Here is a 15,420-nt window from a genome sequence, read left to right as displayed (position 1 = left end):
CATGGCATTTTGATAGATGCGACGTCCGAATATGTCCATAGTTTTCCTTTCCCTTCCAGGAGGAACGGTAGCTTAAACCTTGGAAGGCTGGGACCTTTTCAAAGATGACTCCAAAAGTAGGGATTGGTGAGATAACTGTGAATTCTCAAATCCTTTGCAATGGAGAGTTTTATATCTGGAGTCTAATTTGCCTGGAACAGCTGGAATTACATAAGGAGTCTCCAGGCATCTGGTAAAAGTCTGAGACAAAAGCTTGTGAAGAGGAAGCTTAAGTGACTCTGCCGGAGGAAGAGGAAGATGCATGACTTCGAGATACTCCTTAAAGTATTTGGAACCAGCATCCAATTGAAGGTCCAAGTCAATAGCCATCTGACAAAGAAATGAAGAGAAAGATAACTAATCCGCCAATGCCTTGCCTAGAGAAGGACTCGAGGTCGTCGAGGTAGCCTGGGTCGAAGATGAAGCTTCGGCAGGAAAAAAGGCATCAAAAGAATAGGGAGACTTGGACGAAGCAATCGAAATCGCTGAGACCTCGAGTTGTGGAAGTGGAGACTTTGATTGAGGAGTCGAAGGTCTAGTAGAACTAGAAGATGTAGATCGAGGCTTAGTTGAAGAAGGACACTCTTTGGAAGAAGAGCCATGCCTGGATGTATGCCTTGAGGAAGGCCTCGATCATCGGTGAGGAAGGCCTCGATCGTCGGTGAGAATGGTGCTTGGAAGCAGGTCTTGAAGATCAAGGAGACTTCGCCCCGGAGATGGAAGCAGTCGATGCCACCAAGGAATGGATGGGGCTGGAAGCTGTAGATCGAAGCTCCAGAGGCTTGATGGAAGAACCTCGATGCACTCCCCAAAGACTCTGCTCCTTGTATGGAGTGTGAGGATTCCTGTCGGGGCACTTGCAAAGAATCTGCTCCTTGCTTCACGTGCATAGATGCCAGACCAGACACTCGCAGAGACTCTGCTCCCTGCATAGAGTGTGTAGGTTCAGACTGAGGCATGGGAAGAGGCTCGACCTTGTGGGAGTCTGCAGAATGCCCAGGCTGGATTAGAGTAACAAGCTTCGGTCCCATATTAGTAAGGAACTGAATGAATTGCTTCTCTAACATGGTCTGGAAAGAAGCCGGCAAAGATGGATCCGCATCTGAAACCGGACCACCTGCTTTGGCTGGAGGTTCAACAGAGACAGTGGAAATGTGCTTCGGCTTTGAAGTCTTAGGCACCTTAAGCACCACTGCTGGAACTTTCTGCTGAGCTATCTGACCTGAGGATACAGGGGAAGATACAGCAGATGTCGTCGAGGAAAGAGCCGCTGCAAACGAAGAAGGTCTGATGAGGCTTGAGGTTGAAGCAGTGGAGGCAGGAGGACCCTCGGTCGAAGGTGAGACCGAGGTCGGCTTCGGAGTCGAGGAAGTGGTCGAATCCATCCCGAAGAGCTTCTCCACTGAAAGTAGACGACGTTTAAGGGCTCGAGGTTGAAGAATAGCATAGCGCTCGCACGACTTCGGACGATGATTTTGCCCAAGGCACTTGAGGCACCTACTGTGTGGGTCCTTAAGAGAAATCGCACGTTGACACTGGCTACACTTCTTGAAGCCTGTTGCTGGCTGGGACATAGGAGGAAAAACAGCCGCCGCAAAGGCGAAGCCCCTGGGCTGCGGCCAAGCGGCCTGCCCCAGCAGCCGAATGGAAGAAATAAAAGAAATACAGCGATTCGTGAAGAAAAAGAACACAAACCGCGGTGAGAGAAGGCACGACGTAAGTAAGTTAAATGCAGAGAGTCAAAGAGGGACTTCTCGGCTCCATGTAAAACTGAGAACTGAGGAGATGCGCCCTATGCTGGGCGGGAACGCACTCGCGCATACGCGGTGCGGCTTACTCGAAACTTCTAGTTTCTACAAGCAAGTCTGCTTGCGAGGCTTCCGCATCAGGGCTCCGTCGATGACATCACCCATATGTGAGAATAGGCTGCCTGCTTGTCCTGGGATAAGCAGGTTTACAAAATCTGTCACACATTTAAATATCAAAATTGCTACTACTTATAAAAGCAAAGCCTTGAGAAAGGCCATAGGTGTTTTTTAAAGTGTTCTTTTGTAAAATAGCTTCCTCTAATGTGTCTCCCACTATGAACATATATTGTTGGCAGAGTTATATATATTTTAGAAAAGGCTCTGCATTCCCCAAGCCTTTCCTAAAACGTTAGGTGGTTTTTAAAATGCATGGACCTAAATATCTGTTTTTCACGTCTACTGCTATTCGAAGTTACCTCACTATTGTACAGCCACAGTCGCATGTCTTCCTCTTTAATGCGAAGCCTCTGGGATAGGTATTCATGAATTTCTTTAATAGTCTGCATACGACTGAAACAGCCAGTGTAAGCCAGCACTCGCTTTAAAGGGGCATTTGGAGATGGAACATTTCCTGCAATCAGAATTGGGGGTAGGGAGCAGTAGGAAAGATATATTTAAGAGAAAATAAAATTGTAATCCAATGTTCTACAATTTATATGTGTAGGAAAATACAACATAGCATGGGAGAAAAAAACCACAAGTTAGTACTTTAATAAATGCTTGGCAGCTCAGGGCCTAAAGAAATTGCTTTGAGACTCAAAGTAGACCAATTATCAAAGCCACCTATTTCAGATGTCTCCATTCCTCTTAATTTTAGTTCTCTATGTAATGAACAGAGCTGGAAAAGGTAGACAATCCATTTGTAAACAGACACATTAAACACTGGGTGACTATATGGCTTTAAACAAGGAGCAAGCAGAAATAAACATCATTAATACCTTTAGCATATGGTTTTCGCCCTAAGCCTAGATAAATGAAATCTTTACTTAACAAGATCTTTGATGATTACAGTTTTTCCCAACCAACCAAATTGCACTTCTGCTACGTTCACTACTTTCTGTTTAGGACCTGTACCCTGCAGATCTACATTTTTGTCCTAAGGTCAGGGCCACAAGTATTCTTTTTACTGCTGTTTGGATGTTTATTGGCTTCCTCCAACTGAAAGGCAGAAAGCTAAGTCACTGTCAATTTTTGGACCACCAATCTCTAAACATGCCTTCATTCTAAGTTAGAAGAGCACAAGCCAGGACTTTTGTTATAGCCTGACCATGGGTTAACCCTTTCAGGACCAAGGGACATATTTGTCCCATAACTTTAAAATCCTATAAATTTTGATTGGGATAGTCTACAGTTCTAAATTTGATATGTACGGATTCCATATGATACTGCCTTTATGTAAACAAACTGGTTCCGACATTCATTCATTAGCGTCGTTGCTAGATTGACGAGAAGATTCACTTGCCACACTGTCCATAAGCCAGAAGTGTGATTTTTTTAAATAAAAATAATGATATTTCACAAAAAAAATCAATTTTTTGGCATCTGCAAGCCCTTTTTACCATAAAAATGTCGTCAAAAGCACAAAAATTGGCCTACGATCCTTATGGTCTTGAAAGGGTTAAGCTTAGGCAAGTGTGGGGGTTCAGTGAAAGAATGCTCTTATTAGAGTTTCAGGTTTCCTGTAATTGTAGCTCATGTTCACTGTATGTCCTAGCAGCTGGCATGGCAAACATCTAAAGGAGAGGTGCCAGAACACATAGGCAGCAGTTGGGTAGGCCACTGAGCCCATGACATGACCAAATTTGCCCAACACAGAGCAGGGCCAGAAATTGTTTGTTTGTTTTTTACACCTCCAACCAAAAAGTATTCTGCTGCCCCTGCTAGCACATTCTGGCTACTATTAGCTTTATTTTATATGATGCTAATTTAGAAGTGGCAGAATATGACAGAAGAATTCTCAACCCCTTCATTTCAATAACACCGGATTGAACATAATACAAAACTTTAGCTGTACAGCATAGCCAAAACAAAACACAATAACCAGAACAAGTTTGCTGGTAGCAAAAGAACCATTTTACCTTAGTTCTGTTGAGTTATCATCCCTTACACAAAACAGGAAAAGAAAATGCAATTTTCTGGAATTACAGATAAGATTAGTGTAAGATTACAGCAAGAAAAGCATATTAAAACAAACAAACAGATTAATGATTGAATAAATTAGTGCAGAGCAAAAAATAAATCTTTTAAAATCAGGAGCAAATCTCATGTATCAGAAAATTTCTTTCATTTTTCATTAGAAGATTTGCAATGGCCAAATATGGCTACTGACACAATCTGAAGCCAATTACATAAGAGCTTTTAATGCCAGCCAAATTTTTATTTAAGGCCATTACGCAGGCAGCAACTTTTGAGCAGCAACTGTGCTCTAACTACCTTATTTTATTTTAAAATAGTTTAAAGCAGCAGTAAAAACCCAAGGCCTGCACATGACCTTAACATGACCCTAGTGTGCGTGTCACATCTTAACATCCTATGCCATTTTATATTATGTATTGTTTACTATCCATAACGTTATACCATTTAATGCTTTAACTCAGAGTAGAATTTTAAAATAGTTGACCTAAAAAAATGGCCATGTTGGTGAGAGAGAGAGAGAGAATTACTAATATACAAATTAATGAGACACTTCAGATGTGGTAGAGGAAAGGCCCTGTTGGGCCTGGCCGCGAAAAGCCTGTTTACAGCGCTGTCACTGCTGCTTTAGGTAAGGAATGGGGGATGGCGGGTCAGGACTACTGCCACTGCTACTGCTTTGAGGCACAGAGGGAGGGAGGAGGGGTTGGTATGTCAGGACCACTGCTGCCGCCTCAGGCAAGTAATGCGAGTCCAGTAGGCCAGACCCACACGGAGGGAGAGAGGGCAGACCTATGGGGGGCGATGGACCAGGTGTGTGTGTGTGGAGGGTCCATCAAGGTGAAGGGTTGGGGAGGGGCAGTCTGCCCAAAGATTCAGTGCAGTGGTCAGGGAGGAGGTAGGTGGGGGAGGGGGGTGGGGTTTGAATTGGTGCAAGCTCTGGTGTTGGGGTGCGGTTCGGTAAAGAGGGTTAAAGTAATGGGGAGGGGAAGAGTTGCAGTAACGTGGGAAAGGAAGGGGAGAGATGAGAGAAAAATTGGTCCTGGGGTGGGGTACAAGAGAAGGGGTAAAAAAGGAAGAGAAGATGGGTGGGGGTGGAATATAGGGATAGAAGGTATGGTCTTGGAGGCAATGGAATGAAGGATAGATAGGAATGGAGCTGGGACTGAAAGGGTGATAAATGCAGTGGAGGATTGATGAGGGCCAAAAAGGTACAGAGGACTAAGAATATGGTGATGGATAGCGTCGGGAGCCAATAGAAGAAAGAAAGAAAGACAAAGACAGACAGAAAGAAAGAAAGAGGGGGGCAAGGAGAGAGACAGACAGAAAGAAAGAAAGAGGGGGGCAAGGAGAGAGACAGACAGAAAGAAAGAAAGAAAGACGGGGGCAAGGAGAGAGACAGACAGAAAGAAAGAAAGACGGGGGCAAGGAGAGAGACAGACAGAAAGAAAGAAAGATGGGGGCAAGGAGAGAGACAGAAAGAAAGAAAGACGGGGGCAAGGAGAGAAATAGACAGAAAGAAAGAAAGACGGGGGCAAGGAGAGAGACAGAGAGAAAGACGAGGCAGAGAGAGAGACAGAAAGAAAGACAAGGGCAGGGAGAAAGAAAAAAAGACCGTGAGGGAGAGAGACAGAAAGAAAGAAAGAAAGAAAGAAATTCTACGTATTTATTCTAGCACCCGTTAATGTAACGGGCTTAAACACTAGTTTATTATAATAAACTAGTGTGTACCCTCCAGTATAGATATGTTCCTCAAGTACTGGATCACGGTTTATTGTACATCCATAATATAATACTTTCTGTTGCATCTACTCTGGATTCCGTTCTGTGGTGATCAATCCATTCCCACGTACTGGACTTGCAGACATGAGAATAGTTACAACTCTGAGCACCTCTCATATGCAGGAACAGCCCAGTGTACCCTCCAGTTTTTCTAATGCAAGCAAACTGTGCAAAGGTGTTTCTGATCTACTCTGCTTACATTTTTTTTTTCTTGCTTGCATTTAAAGTACACCTTTCTGACCATTTGTTCATGCTTACAAGCCACTCCCAGCTTGGCAAGCCGGCATCTAAGACCTCTATTGCTCGATGGATTCACATGGCTATCTCTTCTATATACATTGCCTGTGGTAAACAGCCTCCAGTCTCTCTTAACCCTTTATTTGGCATTGTTGCTCAGAAGCAACATGTGTGTCTATGGCTCTTATGGAAGATCTGCATCTCCAAATGCCTGTTACTTGGCACTGTTGCTCTCATTCAACACCAAGTTACATAAAGCAGCTGCCAATTAAAGTGCATTTAAAGTACACCTTTCTGACCATTTGTTCATGCTTACAAGCCACTCCCAGCTTGGCAAGCCGGCGTCTAAGACCTCTATTGCTCGATGGATTCACATGGCTATCTCTTCTATATACATTGCCTGTGGTAAACAGCCTCCAGTCTCTCTTAACCCTTTATTTGGCATTGTTGCTCAGAAGCAACATGTGTGTCTATGGCTCTTATGGAAGATCTGCATCTCCAAATGCCTGTTACTTGGCACTGTTGCTCTCATTCAACACCAAGTTACATAAAGCAGCTGCCAATTAAAGGGTTAAGGCACACTCGACCAGGAGTGTTGCCTCTTCCTGGGTGGAGTCTCGGTCAGTCTTCCCACAGAGATGTGTCGAGCAGCTACTTGGTCTACTTTAGATACTTTTCCCAAATTTTACAGAGTGGATGTGGCGGCTCAGGAGGATGCCACTTTTTGGATCTTCGGTTTTGCAGGCAGGCTCTTGTGTCCTACCCTAGATGTCAGCTACCACTTTGGTTATGTCATATGGAATCTCGAGTTGATGTAACAGAATGAAAGATTAGTGTCTTACCTGGATAATCTTCTTTCTGTTAATCTATTCCGGATTCCGCCCTCTGTCTATTCTGTTATCACCTGCTTTTCTGTCTCAGATATTTCTGTGTTCCAGCCTGGAGTTCTCTCCTGTCAGCCAGATGGCTAAATGCCAAGAAATCCAGTATAAGTGTATTCCTCAGCCTCTGACTCCCTTAATGTCAGTACCAGTTGAACACAGCAGGTTGTTTCTCTATGGTTGTTTTCCGGCTGTTTTGCTGAATTGCTCTAACTCTTATTTTCTAAGTTACACAGCAGAACAGAATTGTTTATTGTATGGTGGGAGATTCTCCATTCCCCTCCTTCTTTGTCTTCTGTTCCAGTGGAGATCGAGTGCTTTGGGACATAACTAGAGGGTGCACTGGGCTCTGCCTCCATATGGGAGGTGCTAAAAGTTGTAAGTATTCTCACTTTTGCAAGTCCAGTTTGTGGGAATGGATCGATCATCACAAATACAGAATCTGTAGTAAATTAACAGAAAAAAATTATCCAGGTAAAATCCTAGGGCTAGATGCACTAAAGTCGGTGATCGTTGCTTAAACTGTTTTCACAGCTTTAGCAACAATCACTGTTATCAACCCGAAGCACAAAACAGCCCACCGTGTGTTTTTCTCCTCGATTGCCCATTTTTTGATCCATCCATGCAAATTAGCAAAAACCCCATGCAAAATAGCCAAGTGATTAATGCACTAACATTGCTTGGCTATTCCAGATGGGATTTTAGCGATTGTAAAAAACAACTGGGCTATAAATGTGGTTATTGCTTGGACCAGGTTTTAGGAGAGAATAGTGTCTTTGGTCAAGCAGTGCTGACCAATCTATCCTTGTCAATTAAATCTTGCATACAACTGTGCAGGCTACTCCAAGGATTAAGACAATTCAATAAGAAGTAGCCCTAAGCTTGAGGAGTCGCCCTCTTATTTGCCTAATTTGATCCTGCTTGTTGATGGAAAAATGCAAAGTGACACACTGTAATAGTTGTTTCCCATAGGAATAAGGCACACAGTCCTTCCTATCTCCCTGAAAGCTGTCTCACTTTTTTGAGCTTTAATGTTAAACAAGAAGCTGAGGAGACCACTGTGCAGAGGAAGGGATGCATATAATCAAAACTTTACACTAAAGTTCTGCATTCTGAGAGAGTTCCATCCTGGTGACCATCAGATGAAATCACCCACTTGTGTTATCTCATCAGTCCTCTTCTCTACACAATAAACACATATTTGCAAAAAAAAAAAAAAAAAGGCTTTTTATAACAAACATATACATATGTAAAATCTTTGTCTAATTTTAATCCATCAAGATTAGGAACATAGTCTAAGCAGAGCAGATATGGAGTTGAGATGTGGTTCAAAAGTTCAATTTATTTAATATACTGCAAATATAAAACCAAGGGTAAATCTAAGCGGTTTACATTAAAAGTTTAAAATAAGTAAATATAAAAATTAAATAGGGTAGGGAACATAAAAATACAGTTAAACAATCAAACCAACTATGAAATATGAGGAAAGGATGGAGTCGGTAGGTTACAATAAACAAACAAACAAAAAAAGGTTAGGGAAAGGGAAGGAATGAACAATATGGTAAGGGAAAAAACTAAAGCTAGTTCTGCCCACATTAGCTGAGATAAAGATGGAGCTTTAGAGAAAGGTTACCTAGAAGATTAAGAACAAAAAGCCAAGGAGAAGTAGTATGCCTTTAGTTGTGTCTTGAAATTCGCAAATTATTTTTCTGAACGGAGATAATAAGGCAGAGAATTCCAGAGAGCCATGACAGAAAATGAAGAATTCCTATGAAAATCGAGGAAGAGTTGGCGGAATGAGGGAACAACTAATAACTGCTGTTGTGAAGATTGTAATGTTCGTTGTGGCGAGTATGGAACCAGAAAACTATATAGAAATTAAGGAAGACCACTCGATAGAATCTGATGAGAAAGAATGTTATATTTAATAGGAATGCGATATGACACCGGTAGGATGCGCTTTTTTGATGTGAGCAATGTGACAGTTTTAGTTAGGGTAATTCTTTTTTGTCCTGTTTCTCCTTTGCTATTTTGTACTTTGCTTTCTATTTAGTGTGATTTTGTATATGATTTTTGTTCCTCGCTTAGATTTGAGGATAAGCGGGTTATAAATAATTTTAATTAAATAAAATACATGGGTACTGTTTTGATTAGTTAATGATTCAAACTTTAAAAAAAAAGAAACTGATCTTGCCGCATAGGAAAGTCAGAAACAAAAATGGGTGGCAGCCTGGTACTTAGCTGGGGATAGGGTTTGGGAAGGATGGGGGAAGGGAAGCAGATAGGAAAGAAGGGGTTGGGTCATAGGTAGGTGTAAGCAGGCTAAAACAGGAATAAGAAAATGGGAGGTAGCTGAGGGTATTAAAGGGGGATGGGTAGCTGCAGTTAGGAATGAGGGGAAGTTTAAGAGGCAGTGTAAAACCGCTTTGAATACTGACAAGGCAGTATATCAAATTTGAATAAACTTGAAACTTGTCAAGGATGGAGACTAAGAGCTTAAGTGCATGATCTCCATTTTGCCTGCATCTCTAACTGCTCTCTCCCGCCAAACCCACCCCAATTTAGTAGAGAGAGGGGTCACATTGCACATTTGGCAGCATTTGGCAGGGGTTCATAGCCTGATAGAGCACACAGCAGTATGTTTTGACCAAATCAAGTTTAAAAGTGGTTAAATGTGAAGTTGTTTTGTCACATGTTGGCAGTGACATTGATGCTGTAAAAGACCTGGGGCATTCCCCCTCTTCTATGGAGGGGGAGCCAGTGCCAGAGAAACAGCGGTGCCTACCCCAGACTTTGACAAAATTGGAGGGGGGCTGAAGGCATCAAGAAAAGGAATCAATGGTTATGGAGGGGAATGTGTTTTTACGCAACCCCTGATGAGGAAATGATGGTAGTGCATCGGCACGAGATGTGCTTGTATGGCAACTCCTGATGGAATTATGGTAGTGCATTGGCATTTATGCAGTCTATGCCCAGGCAGGGAAGATAATTGTGCTTCATCTGGTAAGGCGGAAAATAGTAGGAACTGTGCTACTCAAAAGGCTAGACACTCTGCCCTGAAGTGATCTAGATAGAATTTTACAAGGATTCATATATGTAAATGCATTATACTGTAAGTTGCATTCATGTATGTAATTGCAAGATACTGTAAACTGTGTTTAACATATGTAAGTAGTACAATGCAGCGACCACAATAAATCCACTCTTCTTCTTAGTCGTTTTGTTGTGTGTTAATATTGTATGCGAGATGAACCAAACTTGGTATACATATCACTTACTATCTGGGAAAAAATACTTTGGGGGTGGGAAGGGGGTGACATTTAAAAATATTCGAAAACCACAGATATTAGTGTCTAACCCATAGTTTTCGGCCTCGCTAAGATGAATACCGACACTCACGATGCCGTTTAAGTACAAGTTCAGCCCCATAAAGAGGGCCATTGGGATAAATAAATATTCGGGCAATGCCGGGTGATCTGCTAGTTACTTATATAAACTAGACACTTTTTTGGACTTCTCATATAGGGCATCCTGCTATAAAGTTACCCCCATATGTGCACTGCAACTAAGATGTTATTCAAACACTGCTCCTGTACATAAAATTGTAAAGGAAATAGAAAATGTTATTTACAATGTGTACTAAAAGCTTGTGACATTTTTGGTCCTAACTGTATATTCTTGGTCTGGTCTTTTTCCTCCATTTACCTCTTATAAAGGGATATTTTTGAAAAATATTTAAACATTAATTAGAATTAAGTTATTAATTTGTATTCTGTAGCTTAGCTCATGTGCAGAACCTTAGGTGCAAGCCCCGGAGCTTTACCGTTTCCCAATGCTGCAGGTAAGCAAAACTAAGGAAGCTTAAGCACAACAGCAGCAGCTCCTCCTTTCAGTAGAACCACATGATTTCATTCTTGCTGCATTCTTACATTACCTCTGGGTAAATGTTGAGGAAACATTCTCAGGCGCATCATACCCATATTCACCCAGATGTTGGACTGCTGTGTACGAGTTGCAGGCTGTTGCCTCAGAAAGAGCAGATACCGTGGAAACAACTCCAGCTCTGGAAAATTATTTGTGCTGTTTTTGATCACCTACCAAAAACAATTTTTTAAAAATGTAATACATCATATATTGAGCATGCAGGATGATTTAAATATAAATATTGGCAGGTTTATATTCAGAAGTATTTATGTGGTCCAGAGTGATGTTTTAAGGGAACTGCTTTGTCATTTGTTTTGGTGCATTAGAACTAAATTCATTCATTCATTAGATAATATGTTTCAGGTATTAAGGAGGGCAAAGTGCAAAATGGATTCCTTGTGTGAAAAGTGCACTGCCCAGATAAATCAACCATCTGAAAATTGTTCACTCCATATGCACTTACTTTTGCTTTTATTTAGGAAGGTGTTACTGGTAGTTTGAACTAGAGCAAGTTCTAAAACAACACAGGCACATTTATATTTTCAAAAATACCCACTTTTAAAAGTATCTGCACAAAAAGTAGATGCAATTATCTAGAGTACTTCTTGCATTGATAATTTTCAAAGTAAAAGTGGTAAAGTTTGTTATCTGTTAATTTCTTTTCGAGTCCTTTTAAACAAGTTCAGACTCAGCAGTTATATACTCCTATCACTAGATGGAAACAGAAACTGAAGTTTCTGAAAACATCAACAGTAATGCTAAAGTCAGAGGAAAAAAGAAAGAGAACCAAAATGAATACAGAATAAGGGCTCTATAGGGGGCTATCTTTGCAAATCGATAAATTTGTAAATTGATGTCCCAGATTACTGACTGGTAAATTATATACTGATCTTATAGCTAGCATATTTTTGCAGAATTTTATTATATCTTAGTATATCATATTTTATTCACCTATTGTATAATTAGTTTAACTTTTTAGAATATTGTATTTTACTCACTGATTGTATATTTTGAGTGCTGTATGTGAACTGCCTAGAATATGTGGTAGGGCGGTATATTTTTAGTGCAGTATATAAAAATAAAATTATTATTATTATTATATGCAGAAGTTGGCATCCCTTGTAGAGCTGTACTGAATAGGATATTTTACAATTTGTCTGAATACAAGTAATAAAAAATATTATTCAGCCGAATACAAATATCGAATACGAATAATGGGTATTGAGCTTAACATAACAAATAATAAAAGAAGCAATGTGAAATCAGGGATCAAGTGTTTATTTCAGTAGGATTTAGCACAGTAGAGTTCCAGATTATTTGTATTTGAATTTAAATCAATATTCAGCCAACTAAGAAAATGTACTAGAGTCACTATATGGGGCTGAATCAAATCAAATACCTTGGGTCCTGGAATCTAGATCTCTGGACTAGCAGGACTCAGAGAAATTAATATATAAAAACACATTTCACATACCTTATCATCCTACTAGACCAGTACAAACCTATTGGATGTACCAAAGTTTCAATCACACAGGACAGGAGGAAGACAACATCTACCCAGAGTACCATACCAAAGCCACTGTACCATACAGCCCAATCAGGATCGCTTCGGTCCAGGACACAGCCTGGTAGAGTGAACTCTAAGGAGCTTTTTTCTTCTCTGAATGTAGGCTGATTCAATAATCGGCCTAATCAAAAGCTTCAAGTCCATGCAATAAGACTGATATCTGAAAAATATTAGTGACCTCCAAGTAGTGGGGAAGCATCCTGAGAATGGCCCCAATGAAGAGGACCACAGAAAAGCAGGGAGATAAACTTTCTGATTCAAATGAAAAGGGAAAAAAACACTTTTGGCAGAAATGAGGGAACAATATGCAGAGAAATAACATCAGAAGAGGAGGACAAAAAAGGGTCCTTGCAAGAAAGCACCCGCAGCTCTGAAATCCTTCTAGCCGAAGAGTTAGCCACAATGAAAACCACTTTAAGAGTGAGATCTTTAACAAAGACCCACAAAAGGGGAACCCAGAAAGAGCCAACATCAAACTAAGATCCGCTAGGGGCACCCTGTCCAAAGTAGGAGTCAAATCCTATTAATCAGCCACAAAAAAACCACCATAAGAACATAAGAACATAAGCAATGCCTCTGCTGGGTCAGACCTGAGGCCCATCGTGCCCAGCAGCCCTCTCACGCGGCGGCCCCAACAGGTCCAGGACCTGTGCAGTGATCCTCTATTTATACCCTTCTATCCCCCTTTCCAGGAGAAAATTGTCCAATCCTTTCTTAAACCCCAATACCGTACTCTGCCCTATTACGTCCTCTGGAAGCGCATTCCAGGTGTCCACCACACGCTGGGTAAAGAAGAACTTCCTAGCATTTGTTTTGAATCTGTCCCCTTTCAGTTTTTCCGAATGCCCTCTTGTTCATATATTTTTTGAAAGTTTGAAGAATCTGTCCCTCTCTACTCTCTCTATGCCCTTCATGATCTTATAAGTCTCTATCATATCCCCTCTAAGTCTCCTCTTCTCCAGGGAAAAGAGACCCAGTTTCTCCAATCTCAGCGTATGAAAGGTTTTCCATCCCTTTTATCAGACGTGTCGCTCTCCTCTGAACCCTCTCGAGTAACGCCATATCCTTCTTAAGGTACGGCGACCAATATTGGACGCAGTATTCCAGATGCGAGCGCACCATCGCCCGATACAGCGGCAGGATAACTTCTTTCATCCTGGTTGTAATACCCTTCTTGATTATACCTAGCATTCTATTCACTCTCTTAGCGGCCGCTGCGCACTGTGCCGTCGGCTTCATTGTCAGGTCCACCATTACCCCCAAGTCCCTTTCTTGGATACTCTCGTTCACTAACATCCCTCCCATTGTATAGTTGTACCTCGGGTTTCTGCTTCCCAGATGCAATACTTTACATTTCTCAACGTTGAACTTCATCTACCATCTCGTTGCCCATTCTCCTAGTTTGCTCAAGTCCCTTTGCAATTCTTCGCAGTCCTCTTTAGTCTGAGCTCCACTAAATAGTTTGGTGTTGTCCGCAAATTTTATTATCTCACACTTCGTCCCTGTTTCTAGATCATTTATGAATATATTAAATAGCAGCGGCCCAAGCACCGAGCCCTGCGGAACACCACTCGTGACCCTCCTCCATTCCGAGTAGTGGCCCTGCCTCTGAAGCAGAAGAGTACTTCCATCTGAACCCTGAGTGAATTAAGCACTAGGCTGTGATCCAGCCTATTGTTTAAGAACAAGAAGAGTAAAATGCTCATTCACCAAGAGAACATTCCCCAGCCAGAACACCAGGTCTCAAACACCCCCCTCCAGGACCCTACATATGCTAGAGAGAATTTAGAGAGACAGGGGATTTCTGCACCTTCAGGAGCATGGTAATAACTGAAGGAGAAAACCCCCTTCCTTCTCAGGCACCACTTTTCAAGAGCCCAGCTGTAAACCAGAAGGGAAATGGATCGTCCATAAGAAATTGAACTTGGAAAACATGTCCCAGTCCTCTTGACATGGAAAGCAGAGGACCAATAAGGAGCCAAATCAAGTCTGCATACTAAGGACAGCAAGGCCAATCTAGTGCATTCCTGTTTATCACACAACATTTTCTGTCATGACCTTTTAAAGATATGTAAAGCCTGAAGTTTGGGCAATGATGCACCTGAGCATCCAGCCCAGGGGTGGGCGAACTTTTGAACTCATAGGCCACAATGGGTTCTTAAATTTGACAGAGGGAACAGACCAAGAGCAGATGGATGGAGTGTTTGTGTGAACTAATATAAATTAAATGAAAACCTCATAACATAAAAGGTTTTGGTCTTTAAAAGGTAGCACACTGACACAGCTACAGAAGCATGGCTCTCTTGCAGCCCCCAAAGAGGCAAAAATCAGTTGATCCAGGCCCAACTACAATAGGTCTGCCATATGACTGAGCAAGGCTGGGCAAGACTTCTATTTCATCCCCCACCATTCCATGTTTATTTATTTGTTTGTTTGTTTTTTAAACACATTTGTGTTCCCTGACAGGGATGATAACAGCAGCAATCTCAATGCTTTTTTCCCCCAGAGCTCTGGGGTTGTGTGTGGTGGTGGGGGGTGCGGTGGGAAGGAGAGAATGTAACTCTGCTGCATAGTCCCATAGGCCCTCATGCAACCTTGCACGGAAAGTGAAAGTTCACAGGTTGAGGAGGAACTAGCAGTTCTCTTTTACCTCAACCAGTGGTGTAGCCATGGCTTAGATCCTGGTAAGAACTTCAACCAAAGAGCCAAAAACTGTAGCCTGAAGTTCAGGCAGTTTGGCCCCAAAGCTGAAAAAATCCCGAAGAGGAAACTTCTGTACAGACCACTTGTACCATCTGCTGGAGGCAGAGAAATATTAGAATGTTTCTGGCTGCATTACCTTTTATATTGACATCATCACTAGAATCTTCAAGTCTATGCCTCTGTCTCCTGATAGGGGGATATAACCAATAGGTTTCAACTGGACTAGTAGGATAAGGAAATGAAAATACTTTTTCTTTGAAAATTTGTGCAAAGTAATATGAGCAAATTTCCACCTACTTTGCAACTATGCAGACTCGTAGTTTGAAAACTGCCTCCTAAGAGGACA

The 15,420-nt window shown here is 41.7% G+C and overlaps 1 protein-coding gene across 3 annotated transcripts in view; it reads right to left on the bottom strand.

Annotated features, from left to right (window-relative positions):
• The window catches only part of USP32 (ubiquitin specific peptidase 32), a 406,702-nt gene that overhangs the window by 127,569 nt on the left and 263,713 nt on the right, over positions 1 to 15,420 (bottom strand). For 2 of the 3 annotated variants that reach the window (XM_033921901.1, XM_033921903.1), the window contains 2 exons: positions 10,815 to 10,974; positions 2,264 to 2,418 (listed from right to left, as the gene is read on the bottom strand). In XM_033921901.1, coding sequence (XP_033777792.1) covers positions 2,264 to 2,418; positions 10,815 to 10,974 — 315 coding nt within the window. The remainder of the gene's footprint in view (positions 1 to 2,263; positions 2,419 to 10,814; positions 10,975 to 15,420) is intronic. The other variant, XM_033921902.1, reaches the window with a different exon arrangement.

The sequence above is a fragment of the Geotrypetes seraphini genome, chromosome 15 (assembly GCF_902459505.1).
Source record: "Geotrypetes seraphini chromosome 15, aGeoSer1.1, whole genome shotgun sequence".
NCBI classification, from domain to species: domain Eukaryota; kingdom Metazoa; phylum Chordata; class Amphibia; order Gymnophiona; family Dermophiidae; genus Geotrypetes; species Geotrypetes seraphini.
Note: the sequence above shows the minus strand (reverse complement) of the source record. Positions and strands in the feature narration are given on the sequence as shown.